The following is a 23,082-nucleotide window of genomic DNA, read 5'->3' on the forward strand; positions in this document are numbered from 1 at the left end:
CGAGGGGTGGCGCAAGGCGAGGGAAAAATCGTGTACGAGAGACGCGGCACCACATGGAAGTGGGGGCCGTTCGGAACTAAAAAGCCAACAGAGAACAAAGTCGACCGGCTGCCAAAAGCTTCTCTCTCTTTTCTTTTTTTCCTTCTCATTTCACATCCATTGTCCTGCAGCTGTTTCACGCCACCTGCCGAGGCACCGCTCGTTTTTCTTTGCTCGAGGCCGCGGTGCGGTCACCTCCGCCCTGACCGTGGCATCAAAAAGTACAAAAGAGCAGCAAAATATATTTTTTTTATTTATTAAAGAGACCAAGCAGGGTTTGTGGATAATGCTGAGATCCAGCAGCCAACCGACGCGTCTTCATGGGGAATATTAGTAGAGAAAGGCGCCAGGAGTTGGAATCTAACAACTTGAGATGCGCACAGGTCTCACGCTCCAACTACATGATGATGTTCTTTATGCACCTAGAGATCGATGAAACTTATTTTCTGCGGTAAACTTGTTAGGACTTGGTTTTTTTTATTAGTTTTCGTAATAATAGGCTTGATATTTACTTAGCTAAGATTTTGTATGGACATGACTGCTTGGCAAACAGCTTATTTATATTTGATATCGATAGTCCGTCTTATTCTGTGTCTTATATTCCTTCTCATGTTATGTTATTTTTTAGCCTACGAAATAGCGTGCCAGACTTATAGCCACATTGGGCAAAATAGGATGGCAAGATTAGCTGGAGATGATCTTTTGAGCTCATTTGCTAATCTCGGCCTAGTAAATCACTATACATTCTAGGGAATTAAGTATTTATCCTTATAATGATGATCTTATAATTGCCGAGGATAGTGGGCATTACTTGCTGCCTAGTGGGAGTGTATCACTAGAAAGATAATTCTCGAGATCTTCATTTCCGTAGAAGCAAAGTAGAATATTCCTCGTCATTTTAAGATTAAGGAGAATCTTTTATGTATGCTCTACTAGATGATGATGACTCTACCTCTTTAAAGGAGGTGTTACATCCTACTTGCAAAGAATAGCAAGTTACTATGCAAGGTTAGTTTAGGGTTATGGAAAAGAATCAAGTGTAACAACTCAAAAATATTTTGGGGTTACTTAGTCCTGTATATAACTACCCAAGATCTTCTTGGCGAATAACCGATGTGGGACTAAACATACACCTGTACGGGATCTTACATACTCCCCCCATTCAAGCCCTGATGTCTTATCAAGCTAAGAGTTCCAATTCATTCAAATCTAATCACAAGCACTACGACCATCATATGGTAAATCTCCATGAACTCATACTACAATGTCTCCTAGTCTCTAATACTATTTGTAACAGTCTAGAACCTCATCCAAAAAGGCTAGCCGAAAGATATTTTTTAAATTTTTTAGTTCTGTATAAGTATCCAAGCTCTCCTCGGTGAATAACCAACATAGGAATAAACACACGCCTGCACGGATCTTCACATACTCCTCTCATTCAAGCTCTGATGTCCTCGTCAGGGTAAGGATCCAAATCCATTCAAATCTAATTATAAGTATCACGATCGGCCCATGGTCAGCTTTAATGAGCCCATGCTGCAGTGTCCCTTATTCCATATAGGCAATGGATCGAGTTCGCTCTGATACCATTTGTCACAACTTAGAATCTCATCCAAAATGGCTAGTTAGAAGGTATACTTTGAGTTTTTTAGTCCTGTATAAATATCCAAAATTTTTCTGATGAATAACCGATGTGAGACTAAATACACACCCATATGAGTCCTCACATACTCCTCCGATTTAAACTCCAACGTCCTCATTAGGCTAAGGGTCTAAATCATTCAAATTTAATCACAAACATCACGATCGACCCGTGGTTAGCCTCAATGAGCTCATACTGCAATGTTCTTTAGTCCATATGGGTAATGGACTGGGTTTGCTCTGTACCATTTGTCATGCCCCAAACCCAATACCGTAGTTCGACTATGAGACACGGCCGCATACTTTCTAGAGCAAAATGCTAGAAAATTTGCAAAGCCTAAAAATTTATTACAACCTCAATATCAATTCCACTAGTATAAGTTATACTTATATATGCATCCATCATACTATCAATCACAAGCATACATGATCAAAATATGGCTTAATAAAGAAACCATCATAAAATAATTTTTACATCTTACTTAACTTGATCATTAGCATATCATATATATGTGTACAAAATATCTATAATCATGCAAGTGAGTATACAAGGATTCTTACCTCTTTGCTGACGGCCCATACAGACTAATCACATGCCCACACTGTAATCTATGAATCGAGGCAAGTAGAACCATGCTCAACGTCTTCTTGCCCAGAAAATTGCTCTCCTACAAAACTAAGTTAAGAATTAGAGACAGGAGAGAGAAAATAAGGAAAGACGAAGAGAGATGTGAGGCCCTGTCTTCTTCCCAAAATAGTGGAAAGTCGTCAACAATGCTTGTGGTCGGTGACCCCCAGCGGCCGACGACTCCGGATGGTGTCGGTGGCGTACCATGCCCGATGATGACCGTCAAAATGGAAGACAAGAAGTATCAAAATAGGAAAAACTTTGCCTGTGATCAATCTGGTGATCATCCCCAGATTCAAAGGAGCGAACGATGGCTGCAGTAGTGTCTAGGGTCAAGGGACCTATGACCGACGTTGACCGGCGCCGGCAGCACCAATTTCATCAAAGAAACATGGGTTTTGACCTCTTAAATTGAGAAAATCAAGCATTCGCATGGCCGAAGCTTTGGCCATGGTCTCCGACCACTACGAGGGATCGGAGGATGACCCTAGCAGCAAGCACCGGCGATGGAAACAACCAAAATCAAGAAAAACATAGGTTTGACTAGTCAAAACAGAGAAAATAGAGCTTTTCTCCTCTTGGCCAAAATCCGGCTCCTAACAACCCCAGAGAGAGAGAGAGAGAGAGAGAGAGAGAGGGGTAGCTCAAGGGGTTCAGATCCTTACCTCGTTTTCTGGCGATGTTTGGCTGTAGTGGAAGAAGACTCCCATCGGGAGTCCTGTTCCTCTCCAAGCATGTGCGCAGCATATGCCGATAATTTTTTTTTGGCCCAAATTAGCTGGGCCGATCAAGTGGACTAGGCCCAATTTGCTTAAAGGGTCGAGTATCACATCCAGTACAAGAGTTGATTGATCTTCTACTTGGGTGCGAGGTCATTGGAAACATGTGGTCTTAAAGATCAAGCACATGGCCAATGGATTAATTGACAAGTATATGGCCCATCTTGTGATGAAAGCATACAACCAACAGGAGACTATAAATTATGATGTGTCATTAGCTCCAATAGTGGGACTTATCTCAATTCTTACTCTAACCATTATCATATATCAGTTTTAGAGCTCTGTCAAATGGATTTTAAAATTTCATTTATCATTGGAGAATTAAACGAAAAGATTTGTATAGATGAACCTGTTGGTTTGAGGTTGAGGGATAAGAGCACAAAGTTTGGAAGTTCAAATATTTCATCTATGGCCTAAGACAACCATCTAAGTAGTGGTATCTCAAAATTTCATAAGGCCATTATCTTATATGGGTTTATGATGATTGAGGAATATCATTGCGTGTATTTGAAGCAGTCCAAGAAAAGCATGCTTATCCTTTTTTTTGTATGTTGATGACATTTTATTACCTAATGATGTTGAGATAATTACCACCACTAAAGAGTGGTTATCCTCTAATTTTGAGATGAAAGACATTAGTAAAGAGAATCTTATGTTTGGAGTTGAGATCCTGAGGAAGATACTAAAGCAGTTTCAAATCATAATTCCAAACCTATTGAAACTCCCGCGGAGAAGGAGCATACTTTGAGCCTTGATCTTCGCCCTATGACTAATTTCTGAAAGGAAATAGATGGCTAAGATGCCATGTGTGAGTGTTGTTGGAAGTCCGATATATGTTGTATTCCTCACTCCACCTGATAAATGCTTGCCATTGGGTTAGTAAATCATTGCCACAGTAATGCAAGATTTGTTCGTTTAATGGTGATAAGGAGGATTTGTGGTATCTTCATGGCGCCACTAATTGCAAGCTTTTCTATCATGGTAGAGATCCATGTGTAAGATGATACAGCAATGCAGATTAGGGTGGTGACTGGGATGAGCATAAATCTACTTCAGTTATGCATTCTTGCTCGATGATGGTGCCATCTGTTGGAGCAACAAGAGACAATAATACCTTATCCACTATGAAGATTGAGTATATTGTCTTGTATGGGGTAGTATAGGAGGTTATTTTGGTTGAGGAGATTCTTTATGCAACTATAGTCGTAGCTCGTGTGGTTGAACCTGCAATGATCCGTTGTGATAGCATAGTTGCCTTGGCTCATGTGAAGGATCTATATATCATGGGAAGACCAAAAACATTGACATTCATTTACTACATTTGGGACATTGATGCACGTTGTAAGGTAGTCTTGGAGTATATTTCGATGGAAAGAAGGATGCTTGTAGACGCTTTAACTAAGCCTATAACTATGGTTGCCTGAGCCTGCTAGACTAATGTTAAGAGTGTGGGACTTTCTCCTTTGGCGCGAATCCAGCATTTGATCGCCCACCGCTTGGTCCGAGATCCGCGAACATGAATGGACGAGTACGACGGAGTTCGAACGCTTTGAGAGCTGTGCGATGGGTGATTCAACGTACGGTGGATTCATGCCAAGGAGGTTGCATCCTTCTTCTTTTTTGTTTTTCTTTCTTTCTTAATCTTTGTTTTGGGTAAGCTCTAAACATGTGGTTAGCTGCGACACCTGTACTCGGTCCATCGATAAATGGGGACACAAATTACAAATTCTTCAACGTGACTCCACCCGTCACCACTGGGAGATTGCAAAGCCAAAAGGCAGCATGCGTATCGACAGAATCGATCGTCGTTTATTTTTTTTTTTTTTGGTACAAGAATCGTTTGCTGCTGGTTGGCCTCAGGGAAGGCTTGAAGTAGGTGAAGAATACCGCAAGTGATGTGACGCATCAACCAGCTACACTTAATTCTTTTTTTCTTTTCTTCATGACAAAAACGAAAACTCAAGAGCAATAAAATCATTTCCGGAGCTCGTCCTCTTTATAATTTTACAATCAATAATATAATATACATTATTTCTGGAGCTCAGACCTCTCTGTCTCTGTCTCTGTCTCTGTCTCTGTCTCTCTCGCATCTGCAACCGTGTCGCGTTTGGCAGTTAGCCCTGGCTGTTTGCGTGTTTGGTTGATGCGTGCTGCTGCGGTGGCTCCCCCTGTGTGTGTTCCCATACAAGCATTTCAGAGTGGAGGCGTCTCTCCCTCTCTCTCTCTCTCTGCTTTCGCTGGGACTGAGACTGGGGCTGTGGGACAGGAGAAAGGGGAAGCGCCTGCCCCAAGCGCTGGGGCGGACAAATCTGGTTAATAATCGTATATATCAACCAGGTCCTAAGACGACGCTGCTGGAGAAGAGGAGGAGCAAAAGCAGAGGATTCCTTCCGATAAGAAATCTGTCTCTTTTGCTGGGGATGGCTGGAATTTGATCGAGGGAGAGGGGGAGAGAGAGAGAGAGAGATTGAGAGAGAGAAAGGTTTTCGGCGCCTTCCCTGGCTGCTCGCTGATCCGGGCCGTGAAGTTTTCACGTCCCAGCGTTGGATTATGCATCGGGGGGCCTTTTGGATGGAGCGTGGCTGGAAAGGTGGTTCCTTTTGTTGGTACCTTATGGCCTGAGAGAGAGAGAGAGTGAGAGTGAGAGAGAGAGAGAGAGAGAGAGAGAGAGAGAGAGAGAGAGAGAGAGAGAGAGAATCATCTGGGTTTGTGGCCCAAGGGGCGGTTTGGTCGGAAAGATGGCTTCCTGCTGGCCTCTCATGGCGGTCTTGGACTGACGAGTGCGTCCCAGTGTGGAATTGGCGAGCTGGTTTTCGGGTGCGGTGCCGTGGCAGATGGGCTGGGCGTATAAGGTGGGAAAGGGAGAGACACAGAGCATGGAGAGGAGGGTTCCGGGCTTCCCTTTTTGGATGCTTGGCTTGCTGCTATGGGCAGGGCCGCTGGTGTCTGCAGCTACTCTTTCACCCTCTGGTATAAACTATGAAGGTCGGTGGATCTTGAGCTTTCGTTCTCTTTCTTTTGCTTTGCTTTGCTTTGTTTTTATTTTTATTTTTTTGAGCTTCAGATCGTTACTTTTTTTCCTTTGAACAAGAACAACTATCAGGACAATGAAACCCATGTGTCCAAGGCGTTTGATTTTGCTTCTTCTACAAATGCAGTTGTTGCGTTGATGGCCATAAGAATGGAACTAATCGACCCATATAATGTTCTGGAGAATTGGGATATCAACTCGGTAGATCCATGTAGCTGGAGGATGGTTACCTGCTCTGCTGATGGATATGTTTCTGCTATGTAAGACAAAGATGCCACTTTTCACGGCATCTGACCATTTTCCTCATTTGCATATCATTTGGTAACTGCCGCTCCTCGTTCTCTTTGTTATGTTTTTTTTTTTCTCTAATTAATTGCCAGAGGAATGCCCAGCCAACGCTTATCTGGGACTTTATCGCCAGGGATTGGAAATCTTACGAATCTGCAGTCCGTGTAAGTGGGCCGACCAGCCTTATATCTGAATGCTAAAGTTTAATGTAGACTATCCCCCGACATCTTGGTGTAAAACAATCCTATTCATTAAGATATAAAAGGCCCATCCATGTAATGCAAGCCATTGGCAAGACAAAATTCTCTCTTCCCATTCCGGAGCTGAAAGTTTAATATTCACCATTTTGCTGTTGAGATTTATTGATGCCTTTAGCTTGTACGTTTCTGTGGCAAATGAGGTGTGCCATCTGTTTCTATAGGCTTCTGCAGAATAATGCGATTTCTGGACCTATCCCTGCCGATATCGGCAAGTTGGAGAAGCTCCAGACACTGGACCTTTCCAACAATCAGTTCGATGGCGGAGTACCGAGTTCATTAGGAGAGCTGAGCAATCTGAATTATCTGTAAGATTTAGAAATTTCTTACTGTTCTTCCTAAACAGACTGATTATTTAAGCTGGTAGAATGATCCTGTATTTTGCTGCTAATCTTATGTACATGGAAGCTTGCCAATATTTTTGATCTCTTTTATGTTCTGGTTTGGGCAAGCTAGGCGACTGAACAACAACAGCTTATCTGGACCTTGCCCTGATTCATTGTCCAACATCAAAGGTCTCACTCTTCTGTATGTCCTTGTGTCCTCTAACTCTTCGTCCTTTCCTCAAGCTATATGGATATGTATAGTTTTCCTTCTTTCTTTTTTCCCAGCTTAAATTCGTGAGATCATCATTAAAGTTGATTTTGATTGTAGGGACCTTTCATATAACAATTTGAGTGGTTCCTTGCTCAATATATCTGCAAGAACTTTCAAGTAAGTTGTTCTTTTTCTTCGATCCCTTTTCTCATTTCATTACTTATGGAGTCACAGGTTAAAATTGCAATGTATCACTAAGTTGTTGTGATTCCTGAATTTGCTGCCAGTATTGTTGGAAATCCTCTGATATGTGGGTCAAACGCCGGAGACAATTGCTCTTCTTTGTCTCTGGACCCAATTTCATATCCACCAGACGATCTGAAGGGTGTGTATTTAAAATTGATATGACTGACGGAGAATTTTTATTCTCCCAGATAATGAGTGAACACTTCAGTAAATTTTCTCTGATGATTATTCTAATCAATAGGCATCTTGGGTTTCTCAGCTCAGCCACAGCCTCAAGTGACGAGAAACCATCATGTCGCTATTGCATCTGGTGCAAGTATTGGTTCTGTTACTTTAATAGTCATTGCTGCTGGCTTGCTTCTTTGGTGGCGGCATAGACACAATCAACAGATTTTCTTTGATGTAAATGGTAAGTTTTTTTTTTCAATTTGAATTTCGTCTAATTTTCTTCTCCATTCTCTAAAAAGTTGTTTGGTTTGAGTTTTAAGCTTAATGTAAACTCACCATGTCAATGGTCTGTATTCATATGTCACCGTGCAGTGCCATAAAAATAATTAATGAGCTCCTAATCTTGTACATTGTTCCTTTGTTTTTTTCTTTTTTTTTGACATTTATGCAAACAGTAACACATCATATATCATTCCTTTGCTAGTCCAATGTCAGCATGGTGCGCAAGGACTTGTTCTGTGTTAAGTGCTGATAATTGGTATGCACTGCCACAAAAGGATGCTTGGCACTATCTTTTTGCAACCAACATTCTGACTAATGCTATGAGAACTCCCTCTTCTTTTCTCCTTTCTTTATTTAATCTAGGAAACTTTCAATTGATTACTTATTGGCGGAGGCCATTTTCTAAATACTCAAGTAATGCTTTTATTTCATCTAAGTAAGCCTAACATCATAAACCAACACCAATACATGCATTGATTGGTTATAAAATTTCTGAAGATTTGTGCTAAACTATTATGAAATGTTCAAGATAAACTAATATGAGCTGGCAGTATATTAATTCAAACAAGCAATGACAAATAAAACAAGCTTAAAAAAATATACAGCGTGGATACTTAAAAATCATACAATCTGTTCGTGATATTAAATTTAAGGTCTATCATAAATGCAGGGATGAGATTCTGTCACTGCACATGGTTTTAAGAAAGCTGGGCACATGAATGCACCCCTACCCATCCTCTGACTACGCATAGAAGTGACAGATGTGCAGGATTGATAAGGTATATATAAAAACATATTCTATCAGTCCCAAAGAGAGCACATATTACTAAAACATGCGTAAAGCATATGGAACAGAGATCTTCTAGTCAGATAAGAGAATCAAAGTATTTCCACTTCAACAATAGATTAACCAAACCAAATGGCAATTAAGCATGTAAAGGGGATAGAAACCTAGCTTAGGTTACAACAAAACGCACAATCCTGTGTAACCTTAGTTGTAACTTATATTGAATTATTAGGGATTCGGTTATTTTTGTTTCCCAGGATATTCTTTAGTCTGGTTGCAATTGATCATCTTATCTTATTTAGCTTTTAGATGGAAGTGTCATAGAAAAAAGAGCTATCCTAGAGAAAGAGACAAAAATGGAGGTCTCGTTATGCTCTGTGGAATGTTAATTTGCTTGTACAATTGTTCGCTTCTTCATGTATTATCTAAGGTGGAGTTACCATGTGGTATTGTGACCGTTTTATTTTTTATGACTGAATGGTAGAAATGCATTATTCAAATTTGGTAAAGTTTGAATGTGTTTGGTCTATATATCATGGGGCTTATTCTGCAATAACATCTTCTTTTCAGATCAATATGACCCGGAAATATGCTTGGGTCATTTGAAACGTTATTCCTTCAAGGAGCTTCGAGTGGCCACCAATAATTTCAGTGCAAAAAATATTTTAGGAAAAGGGGGTTATGGTATTGTGTACAAAGGATGCTTGCGTGATGGCACAATTGTAGCTGTTAAAAGGTTGAAAGATTCCAATACCGTTGGTGGAGAAGTTCAGTTTCAGACTGAAGTTGAAATGATAAGCTTGGCAATTCATCGGAATCTCCTTAGACTTTGGGGATTCTGCACAACTGAGAATGAGAGACTACTTGTCTACCCTTACATGCCAAATGGAAGTGTTGCTTCTCAATTAAGAGGTGTGTACTTGGTGGCCTGCGTATACTTTTCTTTTGCATGATTTAAACCAGCTATCCCAAGTTACTATTAGTGCATGGATATTCTGCTGTTCATGCCAGAAAATTTTAAACTCTTCCTATCAGGAGCACAGTAGAAACTCTTAGTAACTGTATGAGATAGGTGTCAGTTCATACTGTGATACATGGAAAGCATCTCCTATTTTAGATTGCTTATGTCATGGTCCTTGGGTATGAAAACATCAAATGATCGGTGACATGGCTTATCAGCTAAGACAATGAAAATATTTGTAATTATTTTTATATCCTGGAAGTGTTTTTTTTTTCTTTCATCATTTACCTGTAATGAAATATGACTCTCTTGTATGAAAGTGATATTAGCAAGAAGCATGTTAACTATTTTGCAAAGGAGCAGTTCTACAGTGACCCTTCGTTCTATTTCATGTGATATGTGGTGCATTGTTCGTGATTAGTTATGTCATGATTAAATGTACTTCTGCCATTCTAGGCTTCTGAGTTAACAACATTATGACTGTCATAACATGTCCATTCCTCCATGGCTGCCAGGAAATTTTGTACCATCATCCTATGTATTTTCTTCAGAAAAGTTTATGGGAAGCCATACTACTCCATTTCCCCTCCTAGCAGAAACCACCTCCAAACAGAAACCACCAAGAATACATGCAAAATGATTTTAGCTCTATATAATTTAGTTCAAAACATCGGGGCGGAAGTTTTCCTTTTCCTTTGTACTTGTACGTTCCAAGAGCATTTCGTGTCACTCCCCCTTGTACTTTCTTCGAGCTGCCATTTGCAATTGCTTTTGCCACTTGTTTCTGCCTTGCATCTCCTCTGATGCTAGAATGCTGAGATGTATTGGAATGCAGTTTTATTTTAAGATATACAAACTAATTTGCATAAACATGATTACATCATCAAATATTTTTAAAAGCTTGCTACTCTTCGACAAAGTCACATCACACAAGTATCATCACTTTGCTTATATCTTGTTCCTTTTTCTTGGCAGAACATATTCGTGGTAGGCCAGCTTTAGACTGGTCAAGGCGAAAGAGGATAGCTTTGGGAACAGCACGGGGGTTGTTGTATTTGCATGAGCAGTGTGACCCAAAAATTATTCATCGTGATGTTAAAGCTGCCAATATTCTTCTTGATGAAGAATTTGAAGCAGTCGTTGGGGATTTTGGTTTGGCAAAGCTCTTGGATCATCAGGAATCACATGTTACAACGGCAGTGCGTGGGACAGTTGGGCATATAGCTCCAGAATACTTGTCCACAGGTCAGTCATCAGAGAAGACTGATGTCTTTGGCTTTGGCATCCTGCTACTTGAGCTGATTACCGGTCAGAGGGCACTGGATTTTGGCCGGCTAGCAAATCAGAAGGGAGTAATGCTTGATTGGGTAAGCTCTCTGTTTCACCATCTTGCATATATAGAATCATAAAGCCGTAAGGGTCTGCATGAATAAAGAACTTGAGCAGGGGTTTACTCTCGAATAATTGAGTTGTATTATAATTTTGGGAGAACTGGATTTCCCTCCAAAATAAATCAGTATATCTCAGGATTCTGAATGGAGGAATTAGTACGCTTATTTTCTAGAGGATTTCCCTCCTCACCCAACCCTTTTCCCCCTCCTTGCCACACTGCAATCCCCTTGCCCTGTTTTTGATATGCTGTGACTCATGTCAGAGCCTCTATTTCCAGACGGTACTTAAGGCATCTCTCTAACCAAGAAAACAGGCTGCAGTATCCGAGTGAGATGCACGCTTTGTGGATGACCGGTCTTTGCTAAGGGACTAGTGCAAGCATGTCTTTACTCCGACCTTTTAGAGGAACGGGCAAGTGGCGGACTGCAAAACCACTTAGAGATGATTACCAACCGAAAACTCACCATGAACTTTTAGGAAACGGAAAAAAATGATCTTTAGAAAATGAGGAGGGAAAGACCAAAAAGAAAAGTCTCTGCTGCTGTCTCTGGATTTTGATGGGGATAACTGCCTATAAGGTCCCTTGAAGACCTACCATGTGGCATCAAAAGAAAGAAGCTAAGAAGTTAGGTAGTTATGACCATATGACGGTTGGCTTAGAAATATGAGGGGCATTATTCTTCAGTCATTCTACGATCCATTGGATCTGGAGAACAGAAAGAAGTTATGAGTTAGCATCGTATAACCTTCATCCTATTGGATTGTTTATTGTTGCAGTCGAGTCATCGATCTGTTTTGTGGTAGCAAGCAGCTGTGTGAGGACACCTAACAATACTGACTTCGACCATGCCGTAGCTGTAGTTAGCTCATGGTCGCTTCTTATTTGCAGGTGAAGAGACTCCATCAAGAGAACAAGCTGAGCATGATGGTGGATAAGGACCTCACAAACAAATATGACAGGGTTGAGCTGGAGGAGATGGTTCAGGTGGCTCTCCTCTGCACACAATTCCATCCATCCCACCGGCCCAAGATGTCAGAAGTGGTGAGAATGCTGGAAGGTGATGGCCTGGCAGAAAAATGGGAGGCCTCACAGAAGGTTGACACACCAAAGTCTGGTTCCTCCGAGCAAGCACCTCCGAAACACTCGGACTATGTAGAGGACTCTTCACTTGTGGTAGAAGCAATTGAGCTTTCAGGTCCTAGGTGACTTCCCTAGATATATATATATATATATATACATATTCAATTGTACATGTCTTGAGTTTTGGACGCCTGGGGATGAAGAATGTTGTTTTTCTTTTATCATCGTGGTTTTTATTTATAGCAGTCGGGTTGCATGTATTATTCATTTGTACAAAAGGAAAGCGAGGTTGTGCAGGAGTAGCTAAACTATTTCTGCTAGAGATTTCCTCCTTCTACCATGTACGGGGGAGATGCTGGTGGGTTTATGGTCTCGCCTGAGTCTTAATTGAGAAAGTATGGAAATTTAGAGATGTCGGGCGTGCTGCAAGGTTTGCTCGGTTGATAGCGTAGTGCATATGTTTGTTTCACTTGGACGCCACCGTGAAACAGGTAGATGGGACAGGAACATTGGGGCATCTGATGGCATGGATGCACGGCCGGACTGGTTAATAAAATGACAAGGGTATCATCGTTGCAAGGTCGAAAGTTCTTCTTCATTCCTCCTACTTCTCCCTTCTGTTTTGAGAGAGAGTTTAATTTCTGAGATGTCCCTGCTTCTTCCTTCAGTTTTGAGAGAGGCGACCTGATATACTTGCGCCACCGTTTCCAGGATTGTCGATGGGCCCGAACTCTGCTCTAGACGAATCTGGCCTTGGCGGAGACCCGCTCCGCCTCCCAAGTCAGTCATCTCATGCTTCGCCAATCAATGAGCTTGGCATCATCCATTCCATTACGCTTTAAGATAAAGTTGGCCGCCGATGAGCAGGTCACATAACAAATATATAAGACTTTAATGGAATCTTATACCAACGGAACATCATGTCAACTTGGGCATAGATTTGGACTAGGCTAATGCCTGATAAAACCATCTTATGCAAATAATTTGGGGTATGGGCTATTCCATGTCCATGTTGGAATAACCTTATGCTCATTCTTTATACCCATTCACCCATGATGTAATCCTCTTTTATTATTAATTAACTATAACAAATTCTTTTGAATACTACAATAAAATATTATAATAGTATAATATTATACTATTTTACTGTTATAGATTAACTTAATAATTTTTTGTAATCTATAATAATATAGTATTACCATAAAAATTTAGGTTACAGTATTCCATTATAGAATTAACACGTGATATTTTATTAACATGATAACAAAACATATTATTATATTGCATTATATCATATTTCTATAATAATCTTACTGCATGTAATGTTTCATATTAATTATAATAACTATTTAATATCAGTATTATAGTACAAAATATTAAATTCATATGGTACTATTAATAGTGCTATAAAATATTTATATTTTCCCAATATAAAATATACAAAAGAATAATATTATATAATACAGCAATATTATGCTTCAAATTTGATGTTATATACAAATATTAATATTACTCTTATAAATATTCCAGAATTCTATGTTATCACAATATACAATATAATATTATACTTTAATCTTCGTATTACCTTAAGATATTAATACGATCATATACAACATACTATAATGGCATATGACCTAGATTTCGAAACTCGCACCATATTAATATAAATAGGGAAATTTTAATTTAATTTTAATATCAACTAATAAATTTCAAAATTTTCTTGGACATCCAAGATAAAAGATTGCAGGCATTCATTTTCCTCACAACAATCCAACAATTTTGAACGTTTAAACATAAATGACGATGATGGCTTTTATGCCGATGGATAATAAAATCGAGGAGAAAATTGCAAAATTGCACAACTCGCCTAATACGCAAGTCTTCGGGCCAGAAAAACAAGCCAGTCAGTATCGACACTATCACCACTATCAACAAAAATGGGCCGGCAGAGATGCAGTCATGTTTTTGCAATGACTCCGATAACTGCAGCAACAACTATCAGCGAAAACTTGGCCGGTAGACATCAAATAGATTTCCACACCACAAGCCTAAGTTCGCCCATTTCAGCCATACACTATGTCGATCCTCTGACCAGACGCATGAATCACAGCATCAGATGGCCTCATTAACTCTTGAATGACTGCAACAAAAACCACGGATACAATTAGAAACAAAAAAACCCATCTCTTACAACTCTGCAACAAATCAGAAGACCTAAAAAAAACTTTGGTTATTCAAAAAGAAGAGTCTGGACTTAAATCTCTTTTTTTCCAAAAAAAAAAAAAAAACCCTTAATCATAAGATATAAAGTATGCTTCAGTTGAAGGGAAAGTTCTCGCATCAACATTTTTCGCCGCATCCTTCAATTGCTCGACTATATCATCCCTCGCCTGTGCAGCTGCAATGACAACAAAACAGCAAGCAAATCATGTATTAGTTACCAGCATATTAAAAATTGCTAATATATCCTAAAAAGATGCTAATTCCTACATCCCACTTAGCCGGTCATAGAAAAATCTATTCAGCACCAGCCAAACAGCTTTTCAAATCAATATAGCATTCCCAATCATGGTCAAACAAGCAATACTCCTACTCTCATGTAAGGGAAGAATAGGAGCAGGCTGGGCAAACCAGAGCCTAGCCTGAAATTTTTTTTAGGGCTTCAGGGTAGACTTGGGCCTTTTTTTTTTTTCCAAAACACAAGCACATCCCAAAACACAATTGGGCCGGCCCTCATTAGTGTCTCCTTTCGGATCTGAATTATTAACTTGGAGATGGGTGTATAGGAGAACCCTGCTACTAGGGCCTCATGTCTCTCTTCCTGAGAGTCACCATCTATTTCCGCCTACAGGTCATCAATGAAGAGTCTTTGCCCACCGACAAGCAGTAAGTCTTGAGGTTCATTGGTTACCTTCTTCTTGTCCTTTTCTCCGCGGTTTCTCGCCCCCACTCCCTCCTTGTCCTCTCTTCTCCGTCATTTTCCCTGCTTCATCAACTGTGCCGCCACATACCACACTGCTAGTCTCCTTGCCAATGCCATTGCAGATAGCAATCACACCCTTGCCCTTGCCCGTGCCCCTGCCCCGACATCAATCATGGCCCTCCACTCTCACACCAACCTCCTCAAGGCCATGTGGCAATGGGGCTAGCTCTAGCAGTGAGGCGAAACCAAAAGCAGCTTCCAGCAATGGAGCTATAGCTCTGACAGTGGGGCTCCCTCCTCCATTGCTGCTTCCGCAGAAGGTGGAAGAAAAAGGAAGAATGGGGCAAGGTGTGTGTCCCTCGGGCTAGATACCAAGCCGAATCCATGCTTGAAACTGGGCTCTATTTTCAAACTCAAAACTAAAACCAAGCAGAAGCTAGAGCCATGTCCAGGCCAGGTCTAATGTCTACTCTAGCCCGGCCCGAAATATAGCATCTCTAATTCTAAGCTCAAACCCAAACCAAGCTAACTCGAGCCTAGCCCATATCCCGACTTGAAGTCAACCCGACCCGATAGCCTCAAGCTGATTAGAGCCCACTACAAGCCCTACTCTCATGAACCTTTTTTTTTTTTTTGTTGCAAAATGACATAGCAAAGATTAGCCTTCAAATTTCTCTATAGCTCTCTCTCTCATAACCACCCACCATGGGAGCTGACTCTTCCTAGAATACCATGGAAGCTGACTCTCTCATACCTTTTGCCCCAAGTAGCAAGAGGTAATACCATCCAAGCATGTGTGAAAAACTAAATATTTTGTTGGACGCTTTAAAAGTATAATTAAAATGCAAAAATTAATGGGGCAAATTAAGTGTATCACATAATGTGAAAATATCATGCCATTCCGACATAATCCTATGTGTTCTTAATGTGCTGATTTCTAGATTTGATCTTGTAAGCATGCATGAATTAAATTGTTTGATTCATTTTTCCGCTGCATTTTTGAAACTTAAAAAGAACTACGTGTGGCTTGATCCTCCTTGTGAAGGGGTACGTAGGCAACCCGATCAGGTTCAGCCATGGTTTTCAAAAAAAAAAACAGCATGCTAAACACCGAAGAACCTATGATGCACTTTCAGTGGTATCTAGAAGACGAAGTAAAGATTGCAGCAAAGGCTTTCTGTACATGTATAACTTATATAGACCACTGGACTAAGTTGCATGTTTGTTCATCTCATAATTCAATGACTGTAAAAAGAAACACAAGATGGATATTATTTACATAGATAGTTACAAGTAATCCCTTAAAGAACTTTTAACACATGGTTCACATAGACAGTAGTTTTGAAAGTAATAATTAACAATCTTTTAGCACATTTATTTTCAGTTGCTGCCCTACTACTTGAACACTCTTGGAATTCCCAAGGCGCACAGAAAGCAAATTAACTTTGGTAGAAAGCTCTTCTAAGGACTTTGACGTTCACACGGCAAACCTTTGAAATTTTGGGCTGTACAGGCATTGAGAATCTCATTATCATTAGAATACAATTCTAAATTGACTAATCTGATCGACTTTGCGAAATAGCATGCTAAAGGTTGTAACATCAGCAAATGAGAACCATTTGCAAGAAAAAGTTGACACACCAGGATGTAGTAAGATGTAGGTCATGATAGTGACATCAAATTTATCATACTATCAGACAAAACCATTGAGATGATATAGACATCTCATTATCAAGAAACCAACTGCAAGCTGCAAGTTCCTATATTCCTTGAGAAACGGAGGAGGAGGACAATTTTGTAGTAATGCGATGCATGCATTACACGACCAACAAACATAATGACCAAATGATACATCCTTGTTTAAATAAATCTAAGATTTACATGACCAGCATATTCAAAACAATTGGTATAACATATAGCTCCCCAACGTCCAAATGCAACAAAGTAAATCTGCACTGGATAGCGAGGGGAGCCATGTTTTTCTTGCTTCACTTGCTCACAAGGCCCATGAACTCCAAGCAATTCATAGGCGCAAAACACAAACAAAGCAGTGATAAAAAAAAAATAGAGAATCATTTATAAAGGAGCACAGCATAAGTTGTTCAGTTGAAAGATCTGTTTCACATTAGGTGCAGGACTGTGGCTTCCAGATTAAATTATATATTAAAAAAGAATACAGATCCCAGAAAAAGCAACAATGTAAACAATACAAGCAAAATTTCCATCCAAGCGAACAAAATGACAACTCAGTCCCTTAGATGTTCTTTGATTATGCGATCATCTCCGCAATAATCATTACAGGTCTGTAGAATCATCATTGCCGTCATATATTGCTATCAAGAAAACATGCTCCATGGAAATTTTGCTATAATACAACTCAAGCAAAGAACGTACAAGCGAATAAAACCATTGACGAAGAAAATACATGAATAACATGATAAAAATTTGGAAAAAAAGAATATAACCGTAGAGAATCGTGCGTACTGATAGAGCAATCCAGCAAGCAATTGTAGGCATTCGGTTGGCCAAAGAAGTGAAGACCGTTACAACAGTTGATCTAGCTTCAAGGGACAGAGTGCATTGGGAACTGAGACAATCCTCAAAGAACAGTTTATGAAGCAAACAGCACAATCAAAGAAAAGAACCGACAACCATGATGTCATCATCGTCGTTATAAGTCGGCAAATACCTTAAAAAAGGAATCCAGAAAACCATTAAAGGGTTGCATATCAAGTGTAAGAAGGAGAAGGGGGTGGAAGAAAGGCTTGAGAAAGGTGTCCTCCATCTCCCCGGATCGTGTAGATGCTCAAAACAAATCTACCCGGGATAAATGAGAAAGGAGAAGGAAATCTTGATATAGCTTCAAGGGAACGAATCGACCGGGCAAAGAGTGAGGCCCGCCGACCAGATAGAGAAGCATCGGCACGAGGAAACATGAGTTTCCAACTATTTTTCTCCTCTAGGTTGAAATGGATGCATCACGAAAACCGATAATGGAATGAATAATAGCACAGCGCACATCGACCCAGACAGCGTTCTTCGGCAAATCAAAAAGAAAAGAGGAAAGAGAAAAAATAAAGCAATGAAGAAGGGACGATGAGGAGAAATGGTAGATTAATTACTTGTTAGCGAGGCCTTCGACGAGGAGCTCGTCGACGACATAGCTGATGACCCAGCTATCAGATCAGGTCAATCCCGGCCTCGGCTGCTCGAGATCGAGATTCTTCTCGAAAGAAACCGAGCTAACACTCTCGATGAATAGTCTAGGTGCAGTTGTGTGTGCGTTGGGGTGGGGGGAAGAAAACCCGAGAGAGAGAGAGAGAGAGAGAGAGAGGGGGACGTATTAGGGTTAAAGAGCTGCTGCTGGTCGGGGGAGCGACCCCTTCTCGTTCATCATTTATCGCGGCGGGACTCGGATGGGCACGGAGGGTTCGGATGCGAAAGCCCGCGCATCGACGGCTGGGTTTTGTCTGTACCTGGAAAAACCCTAATTCGCGGAGGCGGCGCGGGCGAGGAACGGTGGGTTTTTTTGGGCTTCTGGGCCGGCATAGCAAGAAAAATGAGCGGCCCAGAACCAGAATGCATCGGACCCTGTCAACAAACGTCGGATTCCTGCATGCCTGCCATCTTACACTCTCTTCTCTTGTGCTACCGTATTTTTTTTTATTTATTTATTTATTTTTTTTTTTTGATACGGCCTGGGGTCGTTGTCCAGAATTTCACATGGCAGCCTCTTAGAAGGGCAGCAAAAAAATGGCCCGATCTGAAAATCTGACCAGACCAGGCCCTATTTTGGTTGGGTTTGGATCGAGAGATTTTTTAGCTAAGGTCAGTTATATGTAGGTCAAAATTTTCTTTTCTAACCCAGCAACCTTTGAAGGGGTCCCAAATAAGCGGCATGTGGTAGGAGTTTTTTTCTCCGTCAACAATTCAGACTGTTGTGGTCTCTCGCATAAGAATTGCCTGCATAAATAACCTGGCCGTCTAAATTATTCTGAAAATTAACAGGTAAGGTAAGCATCGATCGTAGGCATTGGATTTGATAGGTTAGATTAAGTATATTAAAGATCGAGTTGTATTAACTAGATTAAGTTGGAACCATCAAAGCCGAATCATCTGCCTGCTGTCTGCATGCTGTGTTGCCCAAGTTTCACTATGTCATCCAAGATAATCATATTATTTTGTCATGCATCATCTGAATTTTTCTTTTCTTTTGATCAGAATGTCTTTGAAATGACGAAATATTATTTACATCTGTTGCTTGTCTGGGATGCCCGCACTATTGCATTTCAAGTCCGTCCGCTTTGTTTGTTCCAAAAACATTGACAGCCACGCGCACAAAGATCATCGATCAATCACAGCATGCATGCATGGTAACATATATATTCTCAATCTGTGAAGAATGGTCGATGTTAAGAGCGCTGCATTCCTATTAACACACCGGCCATATTTACCCGCGCCCCCTCATCCCACTCCAGGTAGGGCCTAGAGATATTTCGGCCGACGAGCGGGTGTTCTATGCAATTTAATTCTCTTCCCCACGTATAATTGGGATCTCGGTACGTATTTTTATATTCAAGAACTAATATAACTTCTTCACTCTTTCTTTTTTTAACAAGAAAAAGAAAGAATAAAATCAATTAGAGACACTGAATGCATTTATAATTTCTCCACTGTTAGAAAAAGAAGGAATAAAATCGATTGGAGAAACCAAATGCATATATAGTTTCTCCACTTATTGTGATCTGGTTGCAGGGGAGGGTACTGGAACTCTGGTTGGCATTTTATAGCTACTAAACAAGCCGACAACCTCAGGTGATGCACCGGAACTACGTACATATCTCCTCCACAAACTGCACGTTAAATTGTGGGGGTTCAGCAGCAAACCATGCTGAAAGAAGATATTTTGACGTAGCATGAATGCATCTCTACCAAACAATTCGCATATATATATATATATAGTTTCGGACTGGCATTTTATCGCTACTAATTAAACAAAGTAAGTCATTGGCACCCTCAGGTCATGCCCGGGAATAATATCAGGTTCCAGATGGAGTACCGAGCGAGCTCGCTCTGTAGAAACACCAAATCCAGCAAAGTGCTGCGCGCGCAATCATGGTAGGATTGCGGCTTCCTTCCTCGTACGAAAGGATTTAATTTAAAAGGAAAAGGAAAAAAAGAAGGAAAGAATAAAATGGAGACCAACAGATGAGTTTCAGCCATTGCCGTTGCGTGACTTGCCGGTTTTCCGTGTTTCAGCCAGAAGCTCTGCTAGATTTGCCCAAGCTGCCGACCTGAACACGGACAAGCAGATGCGTTTGGAGGGGAGGGGGTGACCAGCCAGCCTTCCCTCCAATTATCATGCTTTCAAGACCCATGGATGGCTTCCTGCCAGAGATCTTCCATTGCCATATCACTGGCAGCGAGGGAGCTTCAGAGTGGATTTTTTAAGCGGGAAGTAATTGGTATCCAAATGGGATTGGGATCTAATGAAGGCCGGTGGAGAACATAATTGGAATTCCAGTGCTTTCCTTTAAATAGCTGTTACGAGTGTGAAGTGGAGCAACAGACCCTTCAACAACCAAAGCTACCGTCCTCAGCCAGTGCGCTTGCTTTTGGACTTGATTGAGAACGACACTGTTGTGCAAGAAAGAATTGCATTCTCTCTCTTTCTAGGAAATGACAGCGTTATCCTTCTTTTTTTCCGTCAAAATAAGAAGTTTCTGTTATCCTTCCGCGAGGCTACTGATCTACACCGTGGCGTCATATTTAAAACATATTTATCTACGAAAATAACTATCCGTCGTCCGACACAGAGATCAATGACAGTCCGATTAGCATTGTTTTTGCTATTAAAATCCTGCCGAGTTCGCAGGTTTTTGCACCTCGAGCTGCCTGATGTTTGTGATGGCTGACAATGGGAATGCAATCGATCGCATGGACGAGAGAATCTCCCCCTTGCGTTACCAGGAATTAGGGGGGTGTTTTGGTAGTTCCAAGAACAGCAAGGGGCCAATTCTTATAGAGGACAGAGGAGTCTCCTCTCGTTCTCTTGGAGCATTGCTTTTAAAAACACAAGGGTTTCCCTACTTTCTGGTGGTGCATCGATCGGCACATCCACTAGCTCATGCTTATCTGATACTTTTCCCTCGGTCCGTCACCTTTCTAGTCCCGCACTGATGCTCGAACCACTGGCTTGGCTAGATCGATCTCAATCCTTAGTCCACAAAACCATCTAGAATTGGCGATACAGTCCGTCAACTGACCGACGGGTCAACTCAATCGATGATGCAATTGGTCGAACAGGGCTTTAGCTTCGACAAGTGGATAACAGATGGACATCCATCCACGATATCCGTCAGCCAAAATGGGCTTTCGTCGTGCTGTACTGTTCCCACCATCCGCCATGGAAAAGCCGCGTTAGGCTAGCTGCTGCCTAAAGTGGCAGATCATGGTCAGGACATGACAAGGTGGTGGGCCTCCAATCACCGCCCCTTGAGACTTATCAATCGTTTCACCCTCATCGGATGTGCGCCCAATCATAAACACTTGGGCTATCCACCTATTCCTCCTCTTTCTTTTTTTTTTCTTTTTCTTTTTTTGTGGTAAAAAAATAAAAGGGGAGAGGGAGAGGCGAACCTCACCTGCGTAGCAATCTACACTAGTCTTCCTTCCACCAGAAAATGTTCGATACATGCCGCAAATTTTTGCATACCTTCCCCGATCCGTGGGCTCTCCTCACTAGGATCAACACCCACGTGTGAGTACATCAACCCAGCGCCACCTTAGTACCAGCGAGCGTGGAACATCCGATCCCCAAACTTAATCAACACCCACGCATTTCGAACCTGGACCACCCCGGTGGAAGCCAACGCCCTGTTCCTTCTGTGCTACCATCTTGGTGGGTTTTTTTTGGTGGAACTTAATCCTATTTTTTTTTTATTTCTTTCTTTCGGTGGAACTTAATCCTACTTTCCCTACTGGCTTGCACAATTTTCTCACATCAACAAAAAAAAAGAGAAAAAGCTGTCACTTCATGCGGACTTAAATTATTTTTTTAATATTTAGAGCATGTTTGGATATTTTTAAATATCATGCAGAAATTAAATCTGCTGGGCTACCTTCTAAGGATCTAAATCCCAGCATAAATTGCAGCATATGAGTTTATTAGTCTGTAGGAAGGAAAAAGATACATCGGAATCTTTTTTTTTTTTTTTTTTTCTATGGGATTTGGGCTCGGAGTTGTTATGGTGACGATATGAGCTATGCTTACTAGAGTTTTTTTTCCAAAACTCATATATCACTTTTCTTTTATTTTCTTTTCTTTCTCTCTTTTTTTTTCTATGAAGAAACTCATATATCAGTTCTCAAGTTGCCAAAGGTGGGTTCCGAACAAAGCTGACCAGATGCAGCATGCTTTTCCCTGGAGAGGGAAGGGAAATATCAACGACCAGTTCCATTGCCTCGTCAGCTAGGACGACGGTGTACATCGAAAGAGCAGAAATGATTGGGCATAAAACAATTATTGATGGGATGAATCTTGCCAAATAGGCTTGGAAGGTTATCGCGGGCTCGGATGCCCCCCTGTGGAAGCAGAGAAATACTAGTCCATGGAAAAAGTTTGGCATGAAAATGAAAAAAAAAAAAAAAAAGCTTTCAGGAACCGTCTTTCGTTTACATTGGGGAGTCGAGTTGATGTCCACTTCTGGGAGGACATCTGAGCGAGCTCCATGCTTCTTAGCTCTCCTTTCTAGGATGTATACCTAATTAAGAGCCCTCTGGCCAAATTGCATGTTCTGTTGTTTATCGACGGTCTTGGAGATCTCCCACATGGAAAATCAGGCTTAGAGGTCTTCTGAATGGATAGAAAGTTGGGCAGCTACAGACACCATGGCGCCGATGTTCCAAGTTGGAAACCTACCCAAAATGGTATATATTCATCAATAATGGTGGTTTCATGTATGTGCCTCCTCTACTGCAACGCCGTTTGGAGGGCAGCTATTTCAGGCACAGTGATCGAAGGTCTTCCTCTCAGGGTACAC

General features: G+C 41.1%; 1 protein-coding gene, 1 long non-coding RNA gene and 2 other non-coding genes across 8 annotated transcripts; 1 reads left to right on the top strand and 3 right to left on the bottom strand.

Annotated features, from left to right (window-relative positions):
• Positions 1-5,295: 5,295 nt before the first annotated feature.
• LOC103724181 (protein NSP-INTERACTING KINASE 3-like) lies at positions 5,296-12,529 on the top strand. 5 transcript variants are annotated; one of them, XM_026800400.2, is made up of 11 exons: positions 5,296-6,072; positions 6,246-6,378; positions 6,511-6,570; positions 6,828-6,971; positions 7,120-7,191; positions 7,318-7,377; positions 7,488-7,585; positions 7,688-7,855; positions 9,254-9,595; positions 10,620-11,011; positions 11,926-12,529. In XM_026800400.2, the coding sequence occupies exons 1-11, from the start codon at positions 5,922-5,924 to the stop codon at positions 12,241-12,243; spliced, it is 1,938 nt and encodes a 645-aa protein (XP_026656201.2). In that variant the 5' UTR covers positions 5,296-5,921; the 3' UTR covers positions 12,244-12,529. The 5 variants fall into 5 exon arrangements, with proteins under 5 accessions (XP_026656201.2, XP_008813582.2, XP_008813583.2 ...); XM_008815360.3 differs by having other exon boundaries at positions 5,297-6,072; positions 6,499-6,570; XM_008815361.3 differs by having other exon boundaries at positions 5,298-6,072; positions 6,499-6,570; positions 7,706-7,855.
• Positions 12,530-13,824: 1,295 nt separating this feature from the next.
• On the bottom strand, positions 13,825-18,666 carry LOC103724182. The gene is made up of 3 exons (XR_005509287.1): positions 18,163-18,666; positions 14,463-14,515; positions 13,825-14,257 (listed from the first exon to the last, which is right to left on the bottom strand). It is a non-coding gene; the product is annotated as an uncharacterized LOC103724182 (long non-coding RNA).
• Positions 16,952-17,091, bottom strand: LOC113461079. The gene has a single exon (XR_003383090.1). It is a non-coding gene; the product is annotated as a small nucleolar RNA snoR136 (small nucleolar RNA).
• On the bottom strand, positions 17,281-17,365 carry LOC113460996. The gene has a single exon (XR_003382852.2). It is a non-coding gene; the product is annotated as a small nucleolar RNA SNORD25 (small nucleolar RNA).
• Positions 18,667-23,082: the final 4,416 nt, after the last annotated feature.

The sequence above is a fragment of the Phoenix dactylifera genome, unplaced genomic scaffold, assembly GCF_009389715.1.
Source record: "Phoenix dactylifera cultivar Barhee BC4 unplaced genomic scaffold, palm_55x_up_171113_PBpolish2nd_filt_p 000900F, whole genome shotgun sequence".
NCBI classification, from domain to species: domain Eukaryota; kingdom Viridiplantae; phylum Streptophyta; class Magnoliopsida; order Arecales; family Arecaceae; genus Phoenix; species Phoenix dactylifera.

Bases quoted from the DNA above. Each gene is read 5' to 3' on its own strand.
- LOC103724181 (XM_008815360.3), top strand. From the start codon at position 5,922: ATGGGCTGGGCGTATAAGGTGGGAAAGGGAGAGACACAGAGCATGGAG. The intron at 7,192-7,317 runs GTATGTCCTTGT...TTTTGATTGTAG, and splicing joins ATCAAAGGTCTCACTCTTCT to GGACCTTTCATATAACAATT. The intron at 7,378-7,487 runs GTAAGTTGTTCT...ATTTGCTGCCAG, and splicing joins ATATCTGCAAGAACTTTCAA to TATTGTTGGAAATCCTCTGA.